Here is a 13,699-nt window from a genome sequence, read left to right as displayed (position 1 = left end):
AGCTGCATTTCCATGAACATTTTATTGCATGTCCAAGTGGTCTTTGCATACAAGATTCTTACCTGAAACTGCCCCAACCTTTCCTCTTGTAATCTTGGCACTCTCTTTTCCGTTCCCTGGGTACCAGCCTAGCGTTCCTTATTGCTTCCCCAGTGCCCTTCTCTGTACCTCTTCTGACATCTAGTTCCTCCTCAGTGGCATCCCTTTCTGGAGATGCTCAGTTCACAATGCTTTTGCTTTTAGAAAGTAACTACCTTGTTCCCAGATTACTTATAAGATCAGTGATTTGGGGGTTGGTTTGTTTTTCTTTGCCACAAAACTGAAAGATGTTCTTTGTAAAATGATCTGTTCTTGGTGTGGCTCTTGCTTTGTGGTACACCAAGGATTTGGACCTTTTGACCTGTGGATTTGCTGCAGGTAGTTTTGACAGGTATCTCATCCACTCCACTGCCACTTCCTTGCCACTCCCGAGTCATGCAAGATTGCTCATTTCAGGAGAATTCAAATCAGTGATGCATGGTGCTGCTCTTGTGGTGTAATGTGTACTTTACATGGGTGGGAAAGCCATGGTAGATGTTTCTTCTAGCACTGACATTCAGAGCTTGGTTATTCCTACAAGGGGCTTACCGCTGAGTTCATCCCTGAGCCTTAACCCTGATGCTCTCCCAGGTATTTGCCTGTACACGAGAGACCTTACCAAAACATGTGGTGCTTATTGATGGCTGTGTCGGTCAACTGACTCCCCACAGCTCAGTAATTTCTGAGTTGAAACTGTGAGCTGTTCAAGGCTGAACTAAATTTTGGGGAAGAGGACTATGACAGCTGCTGATTTCTGGGCAGTGGGCTTGAGATGAGAGCTATGCTGCATATAGAGATATTTCTGTAGCAGTATTCACACTTAGACTGAATAAGGAGATATGCTTTAATGAGGAGTGTATCTTGCCTTGACTTTAATCCTCTCAAAAGTCCTTGTTCAGCTGCTACCTTAGATAATGAAGTGAAGGTTACATTTTACAAATGACCTTCTTGTGCTGCTTAGTGAAAGGCAAACAAGTAAGGATTAGCAGTCAGGTCTAGGTGATTTCATTAATTTTTTCTTTTTTGTTCTTCCAGCACTGGTTGCAGTCCCATAAAATCATAATTACATTAAAAGGTCCAGGCATTTTATGTGCATTGCCTGCTCCATGGCTCCTAAGGGGAGAATGGATCAGGAGGGAGAATAAAACAGCTCATATTTTCTAGTTATGCTGAATGCATGTTCAGATAAACTTCCTGACTGCCACTGCTGTTAGTGGAGCCCAAGGCTGGAGCAGGGTGCATTACAAGGTGCATTGTTTCCACATTTCAGTACAGATGACAATTTCCCCCTGGCTGTCTTGCCAAGGTTGTCCCATGTCTTTCAAACTGTGGTTCTTGCTGTGGGAATTAAAGAGCTCCATGAGTGCTTTGTAACAGTTCCCCATCACGACCTGGAAAGTGCAGGCAGTTTGTCAGCTGGAACGTGCTGTGTGCTGGAAGGAGAGTTACACCCAACTAAAGGCTCAGTGTAAAACACTTGTCATGACTTTGCCTGGTATTCTGGCTCAGCTCAGTAGTCACTACCATTGTCATCTAGTACTCCACCCCCATATGTGGCCCTTATACTCCTGGCTTTCCCCAGTCTCATCCGAAAGAGGACAGTGGAAGTTGTTTTAGAGGCAGGATTTACAGAGGTGCCAGCAGCAGTGGTCAGCCTGACTGTGGCTGCAGACTGATGAGCTGAAGCCAGTGGGTGTTGTAATAGCATGGATAAGCTTGGGGGTTCACTTTTGCACAGATCTTGAGTCAGTCTTTACCTACCAAACTCTTTACAGACACACATAACTGAGCAGTTAGTCTCCATTTTGTGGAATTAATCACTTGCTCAGTCATAATTCTTGGTTGCAGCAGCTGCCTCAGGTCTGGTAAATGCCACCCAGGCATTTCCAAATGTGCAATTTATCTGGCAGAGTTAAATGGATCTGCACAAATAGTGAAAACAATTATTTGTGAATATTTTATTAGAAAATATTAAAAATTTATCAAATAAATTATTCAGCTTCCATATGATTAGTTCTGCCAATGATAGGGAAGAGCCTTACACACTGAAACAAGGATGCCAGGTGGGAGAGGCTTCAAGCGCTGCTGCCAGCGGGTGGCACAGTGCTTTACATCCTGGCTGAGGTCAACACTTGAGCCATGCTGAGCTGGGATAGGCAGGCTTGGTGTTGAGGGCTAAATTGGAGACAATCCAATCAGTGCTCTGGGAGAGAGATTTCAGTGCCTTGGCCAAGCCTGTTAACTCACCAAACTCAGCAATGTTTCTTAAGCAAGTCTTCTCCTTCATGGATATCTGTCATGATTTGTTGTTGTTGTTGTTTGTTTTGTTTTAGGTGAGAGTCTATGACCTCCTGCAATATGAGCATGGGCCAGATGATGTTCTGATCCTAGCAACTGATGGACTCTGGGATGTATTGTTAAATGAAGAGGTTGCAGAAGCTGTCACTAACTTTCTACCAAACTGTGACCCTGATGACCCCCACAGGTTTGTGCTCATCCCTCATTTTGTAGCTTCTTCACAGGAGAGCATGTTCTGGCAACATATTTTTGTAGAGGATATGAAATGAATAACGTTCACTAAACATACAATGCTTACAAGAAGCCTCTACAGCAGATATGATGGTTTAGGATGGGCAAATGTTGCAGTGGGGGAGGGGAAGGGGGTCTATTATAAGTCCTAATTGCCTACCTTCAAAGGAACAGTTGTGGGATTGCAGCATCTTTACATGGAATCCATTTTGTTTGCCGTACAAGGTCCTGTGGAAGCTGCAGGAGGCTGAGGTCTTAGAAACACATGGCAACAGGTCTCTCCAACAGTCACAGGTTTCCTTTTAAACTCTCCTCTGCATAGTCCCTTAGCATTAAAGATTGTTTCTAACTAGGACATGATAGAATCATAGAACGGTCTGGGTTGGAAGGGACCTCCAAATGTCATCTAGTCCAACCCCCTCTGCAGTAAGCAGGTACATCCTCAACTAGATCATCTCTCACTCTATGTATGTAACTATGCATAAATACTGCACGGTGAGGCTCCCACTCATTCCTGGTCATGCTGTGACCTTTAAACCCACTTTCAGAAGGAGCTGCTCAGTGCTACCAGCTACAGGGTAGGTAAAAGAATAGGTGGAAACTCAGCCTCTATTTCATTTAGTTAGATTTAGTTTTGTCTCACAGTTTTAGCCTACCTCATCTTTTTAAATTTCTCTGTCCTATCACCTCTTACTTGATCAGTTTCCATCTTTAAAACGTACCATCAAGCAAGCAAACAACCTCCTAAACAACTATCTGGAGCGCTGTCTGCCTTGAGTGAGTCCAGCAGTCTGTCTGCTGCTGAGTTCAGTGTTGCTGTGAAACAAAAGATCCGAAGTCTCTCACTTGTAAAAGGAAAGACTGAAAGTGAAAAGAGCTTTGTCGCTCCTTAGGGACTCTTCAGGAAGGAAAGTGTGTGTTACTCCTGAATTCAGGCCTGACCATTGCTGTATTCTGCCCCCACCCTGGGGTAAGAGTGGGAAAAGAGCTTTTATGGATCCCCAGTTGGCCTGCAGAAAGCAGAGCTTCAGAAATAAGCTCTGGGATATCTTAGCAGCCAAGTGAAAACACATAGGAGGGTATGAGAGCTCACATTGCAGTTATTCAGCTGTGACAACTCTCGAGGACATGGGGAAATCCAGCTCCAAGTGCTTGTTGTTTCTCATGTTTCTAAGCGGTCATCTTCACAGGGTCAGCCCCGTTCTCCATCAGCAAACAAGGACGAAAACTGCGTATGGACACCCTGACAGCCACTTGAGTTCTGAAGTGAGAGCAGCTCCAAAGTGACTGGCCAGCATTGTTTTCTTGCTCTGACACTTACAAACACGCAATGCAAACAGAGGCTTTGCAACAAGCACTCAGTTGTGAGGAGAATGGATGATGAGCACAAAACTGCTGTTGCAATATTTTGACCTTCCCTGCCTCCTTGTGCCAAAGAGATGTGGTATGGCTGACAGCCAGGGCTGTGTCTACTTCAGCAAGATGTGGAAGTATCTCTGCCATCTCTAGTGGCATTCAGGGGTACCAGGGATCTTTTGCTCTCATCCCTGCACCCCTGAGTCTTCTCCTGCAAAGGCTCCTGGTGAAGTGTAGTATCTCTGCCCTGCTCTGTCTCCATTCTCATCCAGTAACTGGGAAAGGTTGGCTCTTCCTACTGTTCTCACTGGTCCTATCTGTTGGGGATGCAGTCTGGTTGTGTTATGTCTGTCTTGTTCCTTTTGGTTTGTCCAAAGCTGGCAGTGGCTGCCATGTTTGGTGCAGCTTGTTCAGTCTTTTAGTTTTGACTTGTTAGATGAGTTATTTTTCATCCATTATAAAACACTTGTAGAAATCGAAGATGCTAAAGGTCAAAAAGATTTTTCTTTTATTTAGATTTATCTGTGCTGGTCTAGCCTCAGTAATTGTGGGGAATTAGTCCCTGTTTGTGCCAGCAGAAATACAACTCACTCCAGAATTGGGCCTGCTGTATTAAGGAATCATAGAATCATCTGGGTTGGAAAGGACCTCTAAAGGTCATCTAGTCCAAACTCCTCTGCAGTCAGCAGGGGCATCCTCAACTTGATCAGGCTGCCCAGAGCCCTGTCGAGCCTCACTTTGAATATCTCCAGGGATGGGGCCTCAACCACCTCTCTGGGCAGCCTCTTCCAGTGCTCATCCACCCTCATGGTAAAGAACTTTTTCGTAACATCCAACCTGATTCTGCTCTTTAATTTCAAACCATTGCCCCTCATCCTATCTATCACTGCAGGCCTTCATAAACAATCCCTTTCCAGCCTTTCTGCAGACCCCCTTCAGGTACTGGCAGGCTGCTATTAGGTCTCCCCAGAGCCTCCTCTTCTCCAGGCTGAACAACCCCAGCTCCCTCAGCCTGTCTTTGTAGCAGAGCTGCTCCAACCCCCTGATCATTCTTGTGGCCTTCCTCTGGACCTGCACCATCAGGTCCGTGTCCTCTCCAGGGCTGGACACAGTACTCCAGGTGAGGTCTTACCAGAGCAGAGTAGAGTGGCAGAATCACCTCTCTGGATCTGCTGGTTATAGTTTATATTATGAGTTAGAACAAACACATTTATTGGTGTTTGACCTACTGGACTATGAATGGACATCTGAATTGAAAATTAATTTGCTCTTTGTGCCAGGTCATTTAGAGGCTTACAAATTGTGGTGGTGAGGCATTTCTCATACCAGTTTGCAAAAGGTAATTAGAGCAGTCAGTCCCTCATACAGTTTACAATAATATTTATGAAAATTACCTTTGTGGAATTGCTCTTCCTGCTTGGTTGTAAAGAATATTTAAAGGGTTTAAAGTCCTGTGTGAGAAGTTTTCCGTAATTACTTCACAGTGGTCCAAATGAGGTACAACTAATGAATTTACAACAGCATAGCAGCTCAGGCCTGTGGAGCTGTGTTTATTTCTCTTTCTAGCCAGTGACAGGAAAATCTTGTTTGCCATATTATTGGTTACATTTAAAGGACATTTTTATCCCAGGAAATGTCAGGTTCTGTGATGGCTTAGTCCATAGCGAGGTGATCAACTGGAAATGTAAAATCTCTAGGGATGTAGAAAACTTGTCAGCATGGTGGAGACTTCCCCCTGGGTTTGGTTATGCTGTGGTCTTCTGGAGAATCTACGTGTGGAGCAGACCCTGGGTCTGCCTGACCCAGTAGCCTAGAGAGGAAGATTGTACGGCTGTAGACTACTCATCTGTTGTGTAATTAGCTTTGTGTGGGAACAATATCCCTCCCATTTGAATTAGAAGTAATTTTATAGTTTGATGGGCAAGAGCTTACAGCCCTCAGCAAGGCTCTTGGGATTCTCTCCTGCTGATATTTACTGTTAGAACTGTGAGTGTTTGTTACCCACAGAAAAACATCTCCAAATCCTGTCAAACACAGCATGTGCCTGGGCACCTCCAAGCACAGTGAGAGCAATGTCCTCGGGTCTGCCTTCACCCAGACATGCAGACACAGACTTGCTTAGAGAACAGTTCCAGTATGAGAGCTGGGATGAGGCTGGATTTCTTAGCAGCTCATTTCTTATGGGTTTTGTGGCAGGTGAGAGCATGAAAGGGGACCTTGAGTGAAGAACAGGTGGTAGTGACACACTGCTGCTTTACATACATGATCTCTGCAAAGGTGTATGAAGATAGAGAAGTGTGACTCTTGCCCACTTCCTTCAGCTACACTTATGCATATTTCCCCACTGACCTTGGGATTTCTTGTCCTCTCTCCTGTCCTTTCTCACTCCTCCTCACTCTGGCTCCCGCTAGCTAGAGATTTATGAGGATGCTGGGGCATTGCTGCACCTCTGCTGGATGTGGGAAGATAAGAAGCTGCTCCGACAGCAGCACATTTCCCGCACTGTCACCATTTCTCCTGCAGTACTTTGACTGATCAATATTGAAAGCCTCAGCAGGGAAAAAAAAAAACAACAACCCACCAACATATATATTTATTCTTAAAACAGAAAAGTTGTATTCCAGTGAGGCTGTTCATTAGGAGGAAGTGGATACTTTAAAACTACTTCAGCAGTTCTCCAATGCTGTCTCTGACAGCTGAATCCCAAGTTCACAGTGCTGGAGAATAAAGCATACGGTAATGGACTGCTGCTGCTATTCATCTCCAGGTACAAGAGACTCACTGTATCTCCTCTAGTGCCAAGCTCTAGTGCCATCATCACTTCACTTCAGCTCTGCACTAGGAGAGGATATGTTCCCTTGTTGCTGCCTTCACCTGCTCCTTTTCCTTCAATGTGCTGCATTTCTTGTTTATTTCACAGTCTGCCTACGAGAGAGTTTTGGTTTATTAAAATTTCTTTTTTTTTTTTCTTTCTTCAGTCTTGCCCTCTTCAAACATTATGCAGTAGAAGCTTTACACAAGCAGGAGGAATAGTCACTCCTTTGTACTCTTTAGATGTGGGGAGACCTTGTTAGTTAGCAAAAGAAGCGAGGCAAAGTTTGCTCACAGAACGATGAGTATTTTCTTCTCCAAGCTGAGAAATACTTGGAGAAAATGTTCTAACCAAAATTCACTCAGCATCACACATGCTGTGCATAAATATTCTGCTTTCTTGCTTGCCATGTGGAGTCCTCTTGTTCCTTAGCCCTGTATCTGATTTGGGGATTTTGGGAATGGGGCAAGGCCAGTTTGTATGTTTGGGGGCTTTTCCCTTGAAAATATCATTTCATATTGCATCAGGAGAGTCCAGGTAGAGCTGCTGCTTACATTCTGCTGTTATTACAGCGCCAGGACTTTGGTAGAGACTTGCCTTGGAACATGGGGACGGTGTGCATGTGTGTTAGGGTTCAAGCCTTGGACCCCTCTCTTATTCCTAGAAGTCAGTCACAGAATCATGGAATATTAGGGGTTGGAAGGGACCTCAAAGGATCATCCAGTCCAACCCCCCTTGCCAGAGCAGGATCACCTAGCGCAGATCACACAGGAACACATCAAGGCAGGTCTTGGATATCTCCAGAGAGGGAGACTCCACAACACCCCTGGGCAGCCTATTCCAGTGTTCTGGCATCCTCACAGGGAAAAAAGTCTCTCCTCATATTTCCATGGAAATTCCTATGCCTTCACATCCACCCATTGCCCCTTGTCCTGTTACTGGGCATCACCGAGCAGAGCCTGACTCCATCCTCTTGGCACTCACCCTTTACATCTTTATAAACATGAATGAGGTCACCCCTCAGTCTCCTCTTCTCCAAGCTAAAGAGCTCCAGCATCTGTTAGGTTTGGTTTTTTTCAGGACTGAAAATAACTCCCATAAATCCACTGCTACTCAGCCCAGCAGAGGCTGAGAGTTTTGTAGCAAAATGAAACTTGGTATTTCCCTAAATTGAGCACTTACCATCTCACATTCACACCATTTTCATTGGTCTCAGAAATGTGGGAGAACTGTGGGACTCTCTTAATCTGGCTGTATTAACTGTATGTTTCCTTCCACAGTTTCAGAATAAAAGAGATTTTTAAATCATTCATATGGTCAAGGAAGACAGACAAGTTGATTTAAAGTGCAATTTGGATTTTTAGTGCTCTATTACTTGCTTTCAAATTACCTTCTTCCTTCTAGTTGGTGTCTGAAGTAGAGTCACGTTTACTCTGGGTTGTGTCAGTGCATCAAGGGTGTAACTTTCAACAGCAAGTGGTGTTATCTGAGGTCCTCAGTTTTTCTCACTACTAGACAGGGAATTTGTTAAAAAAGGTTGTTCATATTTTATGTGAAAACTGCTGAAGCCAGGCACCCCAAATGCCCAGTGACCATTGATCCATTGATGCCTGTGAAATAACTTTAAGATTCTGATACAGAAGCCATCGCTAAACTGGAAGGGATTGCTTTGTGGGTATGCCATGGTTTGTGTTCCCCCTGCCTGCTCCTGGAAAACTGGGAAGTTTGTCCTAGCAGCTCTCTAGAATAAACCTGGCACTCCCCATTGACGAGTGCTGTCTGGCTGTGTTCTGCCTTTTCCACAGGTACACGCTGGCGGCGCAGGACCTCGTGATGCGAGCCAGGGGGGTGCTGAAGGACCGAGGCTGGCGAATATCCAATGACAGGCTGGGCTCTGGAGACGACATCTCTGTCTATGTCATCCCTTTAATACATGGGAACAAACAGTCTTGAAAGCAGCATTGAGAGTGGTTACAGGATGGGGATCTTTTTGGGAAGGGCCTGTAAGAGACAATATGGTTTTGCTGATCTGACCAGGACAGTTCCAATTGATGTAACCTATTCAAAACTAATGCTGGAGGGGTATCTTTCTGCCCAAAAGGTAGGGCTCTGCACATATACTGTATATGATTAAAGATAACCCTTAAGATTATAATTTCCCTATAGAAATGGGTTTGGTGCTTAATGGGAATGGGATTTAAATGCTGCTAGGAAATCATGGATTCTGTCATCCCTCCAAGTGAGGAATTTTTTTTTTTTCCTCAGTTTACCATGTAGCTTGGAAGAGCCATTTCAGTTGTGACAGTAGAAGTGGGTATCAGAAGCCAAGGAGGCTCCTGAAATCTATCCCCAAATATTCAGAAGGTGGCTTAGGTCACATCTCATTTACAAGTACCTGTATATGCATATATGAGACTCAAGAGTTTCCTTCTTTCAAAAGCTTGCATTTGTGACTTACTTCAAACTTGCATCATCCCTCAAACCCTCATGTTCCTCTCCTGTCTCTTCTTCAATAGACTATACTCCTGTATTTTAGTAGGAAAACTAAAGTTTTCAGCGTGACTATACCAGTTTTCTGCAGCTAAAACAGCCACCTGCAACATTGTCCAAGAGAAACAGGTCACAGTCCTAGATGGCAAGATTTGTTCTGGTGTGAGGAGTGACTTGTCAAGGTTCTCTGTTGTGTGTACACCTTGGTTCTGCAGAGCATGCCAGCTCAGCTTCACGTGATAGTTACTTTGGGATCAGAGATTTTTCATTCATTGAATGGTTCTGCCTACTTTATCCTGTTGAAAGGATTCGTGACCACAGCTTTTGTATCAGTTGGGATCCAGTGAATTCCTTTGGGCTCCTGAGTGTATTTTCAGTTGGATTCCTACTTGAGGTGGTGGTATTGTTCTCGTTAGCAATTTGGATACCCAGGTATGGATCTATTTAAAAGTTGTTTTGCATCTTCCTGCCTCACTTGTTGAGTTATATCTTTGCCTGCTTTACTTGGAGATCAGAAGGTGGCAGCTGGTAACTTTCTATCTTCTTGATATTGAGGACTGTAGTTAAGGATCAAAACATCACTGTGATAGATGCAAGCCCTTGGCTAGCTTCAGCAGCTTATTTCTTAGCAGTGATGAATCAGTTTAAATAAAGAAAATCTGAGTAAAGCATTATCAGAGTGAAAGCCATAGTCTTAAGAGGGAACAAGTGAGCCTATCTGCAGATCACTTGTCTGCCTGTTCTTCAAGCAGGCATCTTACCTCATTGCCAGAGTCTGAAAAAAAAAAAAAAAAAGAAACCAGCAAAATCAGAAGTGTCTAGCATATAGGCAGGCATATTGACTGGGGAGGCAAGTTCAACCTAATTTACCCCCAGACCACATTCTTTTGTATCTGCTCATCTGGTTTGTACTTCTTGGATAGCCAAAAGACAGAGCTGACATAATTGTAGGGCATTGATTAGGCAGCTCACAAATGTTGTGTCCTTTCCAAGGGAGAAAGAGGATGCTGTGCCCTTTGCAGACTTTCTTGTGAACAGATGTGGCCTAGGGCTTGCTAGTTTTGTGTTTTATAGTGTGCTATCTACACACTGTGCAGAGTGTGCAGTAGAGCTGCTGAGATGCTTTACTTGACTGCATCCAGAAGTGCACATGCAACAGCCTTGGTGGATTTAAACTACCCTTGCTCTGAATCTCTAGACCCAGTAGGTGCCTCAGGTTAAGAACAAACAATGCAGAGTGTATAACAGCTCAAACATGCAGAAACTGCATGATTTTAGCCTGAAAATGGTTATTAAAAATAAAATCAATTTAAAAGTGCCTGCATGTAATAAAGCTGTGCAGAACATGGATAGACAGATGTTTTCTGTTCTAGAGCTTCAGCATAAATCAGTGGCATATCCGATTGTGTTGTCATGCTTTATCTACCCTTGCTTTGTTTTTGTCCCCCCTTTACCTCTTTTCCTCTGTGCAACTAGGTGAAAAGAGAAGTTTGGAGTGTAGAATATTTTTCATATGGCCCCTTTCAAAGTTTAAGCAAGAGATCTTCTCTTGCACTTTTTTTTTTTTGCCTAATAAACTTGTAAACATGCTTTTCATGCTCTGTGTAACTGCTGTTGTCTCATTGCAAATGCAGTGGTATACTCCTCTAGTAGTTCAGGTCCTCTTTCACAAAGAAACTAATGCTGGCAGTTCCTGCAGAGTCATCTGGAGAGGAAAGCAGCTGGTTCTTGCTGGTAACAGCTACAAGCCTGAGTCAAATAGTGCTCACACATTGTTAGACTTTGTTATTTGGTAACACATTGTCAAGATACATACCAGTCATTGTTAAACCACTGAATACAGTGTGGTGGAAATGAATTTCCAGTGCAGCATTTGTCCACACTTCAAAGTGAAAATTCAAGGCAATGGAAAATGCACCTTCTCCTTCAGGGGTGTTTTTAAACATACCCCTGGAGAGAAGGGCTAGCAGCGTGCGTGACTTGGTGTGAGCAAACTGGTTATTGAATTCTCAGAGCAAACTCTTGTGGGCACTGGTATGGCTCTGTGAAATCAGCCTTCACTGTGTTTGTCATTCATCCGAGGTACTGCCGTCAGTCAGCCTGCTGCCCTGCAGTGCCTGTGCCCAGGCAGAGCTGCTAGCTGCCAGCCCCTCTCCTGGAAAGGGCAGAAGTACAGCTGCAACAGTTAATATCAGCTAGCATCAATTAATAAATTTGAATAACTTTAAATAATATTTGTTTTTAAAAAAGAAGTCCTACTCAGCTGTGATTGAAAGTATGCTGTGATGCTTTTTGGTTTGCCTTCTTACAAAATACCTGTTACACACTTACATGCTTGCCCCTCCCTGTTGTGTCTCTGGTACATCTCTGGTGTTAGTACTCAGTCTTTCACTTCCGTTTACTTTCAGTAGGAGCTTCTTGCATGCCCACTGTGGCCTGCTTCAAGGCATGGTACAATTACATATACACACCAAAGCCTCATATAAATAGGAGGCAGGAGTAATTTGTTGGGGAGGTATTAAGTGAGAAGGAAGAATAATTAAAAACATTTCCAATTCCCATTATAGGTTTAATTATTTTGGGAGCCAGAGTATTAGAAGCCACTGATGGCAGGGAGGATCTATGGTGTACAATACCATAGGATGGATGTGCAGACTTGCAGCTGCTCTAGGGCTCAGTGAAGCTCCTGAGTTAGGAGCAGACAGCTTGTCTTCTCAAACTGGAGCAAGTTAGGCACCAAGTCCAAAGTTTAGATCCTTGGCATGTTCCCAGAGTTACTGCCTGATGCAGTGCTATGGGTTTTGCCAATGGAGTTCCGTGAGTATCCAAAGCTGGTTTAGCCTTAGCAGGAAGAAACCTCTGTCCAGAGTTACAACTGTATTCATATTGCTACTGCACTATGCTGTGTGCTTGCCTGTACATAGGCACTGCTTAGAAAGTCAGGCAAGTTCTTGCCCTCCCCCGGACAAGGGCAGGGAAAGGAGGTAGTGTGCCACACAGGTCAGGTTAGCTGACAGTGCAAGTTAACACTGTCTTCTGGTGCCTAGTCCAATCTAATTTCTAGAAACTCAAACCCAAGAAGCTACTAGCATTCTCCTGTGAATCCCGTGTCAGAAGGTAATAGAGCCATTTTGGATGTTTTTCTCTTGCACTACAACCTAAAAGCGCTGTTTAATGTGATGAAGAAGGTAGGTAGACATTTTGGTTACATCTCAAGTGAGGCACAGAATTGGCTTTCGGTACATTAAGGCAACGATGCTTCCTTCATGAGCACAAAAGTGTATTGCCTGAGAGGGATGATGTTCAGTGGCCTCATGCTGGGGAGAGAGTGTGGTTTTGTTTTTGTTTTTGTTTTTAATAAACAACATGGCTAAAAAGCTAAAGGAGAGGTGGTCAGAGTCTGCTGTTAGTGGATTTCTGTGTTAAAATGTGACGAGTAAGGTCTGTGAGGTACGGCTGACTCTGTGCCTTCAGGATATTTTTGAAGAACTGCATTTGATGTTTTGGGCAGATTTTGGCTTTGAACCTTCTGCTATTTTGGCTTTGAACTTTTGCTAGGTTTTAAAAGAACACTACATATTCAGAGCAAATCTGCTGCATTTCTTCCTGCCTCAGTGTTTTGCTTTTATTTTACGTTTTATGTACAAATACTTTCAGCGTTTTTTTTTTTTTTATCCAACACAAATCGCAGACTTTGTGGAATTGTTGTTCTTCCCTGACATTTTTGGTGTGTAGTTTTCCTCCCTGTGTCTTAGATGAAGATATAGCAACGTGGCTACTGTAGAGAGAGTGACCAAACAATGCTGTAACTTGTGCTGCTGTATTTCTACCTGTGATGTACTTGAAGGAGGGTGCCCTTGTCCACCTCCGCTCTCATTTTTTTTTATCTTGTTTGTTTTTGAATAGTTGTTGGCAATGTTCTTTACAAAGTGTCTTGTTTGGGTTTCGAATATTTTTGTTGTTCCTTTTTTTTTTAATAGCTGCCACTTTTGTCTTTCCTTCATTGTCATCAAGTCATCTTGGTTTGAGTTCTGTCTAGGTTTTGTATGTCCTGAAGAATGGAGGACCTGCTCGAGGAAGATGGTTTGGACCAATGTACTTCTGCTTTGTGACTGTGAGATGTTACTCTTTTTTGTAACCCAAGAACTAAAATCTGTTTAGTAAAGGGATCTATTTTGTGTTTTTTGAAACTTTTCAGTGCAATGAACAAGAGGAGGATGGTGGAGAGATGTATGTGCAAAGTTTTAAAATAAAATTTTAAATTCTATATTATCTATATATCCTCTACATCTGTAACCATGATTTTTCTGTCTTTGTCTTGAGAAGTACACATGTCTTTGTATGTATTGCTAACCGTGCAAGTAGCACGATCTTCTGTACAACGGAATCATAGAATGGTCTGTGTTGAAAGGGACTTCCAAAGGTCATCTAGTC

At 43.5% G+C, this 13,699-nt stretch overlaps 1 protein-coding gene across 1 annotated transcript in view; it reads left to right on the top strand.

The window, feature by feature from the left end:
• The window catches only part of PPM1H (protein phosphatase, Mg2+/Mn2+ dependent 1H), a 139,047-nt gene extending 130,319 nt beyond the window's left edge, over positions 1–8,728 (top strand). Inside the window, exons 9-10 of the mRNA XM_054399608.1 lie at positions 2,412–2,563; positions 8,581–8,728. Coding sequence (XP_054255583.1) covers positions 2,412–2,563; positions 8,581–8,728 — 300 coding nt within the window. The remainder of the gene's footprint in view (positions 1–2,411; positions 2,564–8,580) is intronic.
• Positions 8,729–13,699: the final 4,971 nt, after the last annotated feature.

Source organism: Indicator indicator, chromosome 3 (assembly GCF_027791375.1).
Source record: "Indicator indicator isolate 239-I01 chromosome 3, UM_Iind_1.1, whole genome shotgun sequence".
NCBI lineage: Eukaryota > Metazoa > Chordata > Aves > Piciformes > Indicatoridae > Indicator > Indicator indicator.
The sequence above is the reverse complement of the archived record's forward strand: the minus strand, read 5'-3'. Positions and strand labels throughout refer to the sequence as shown.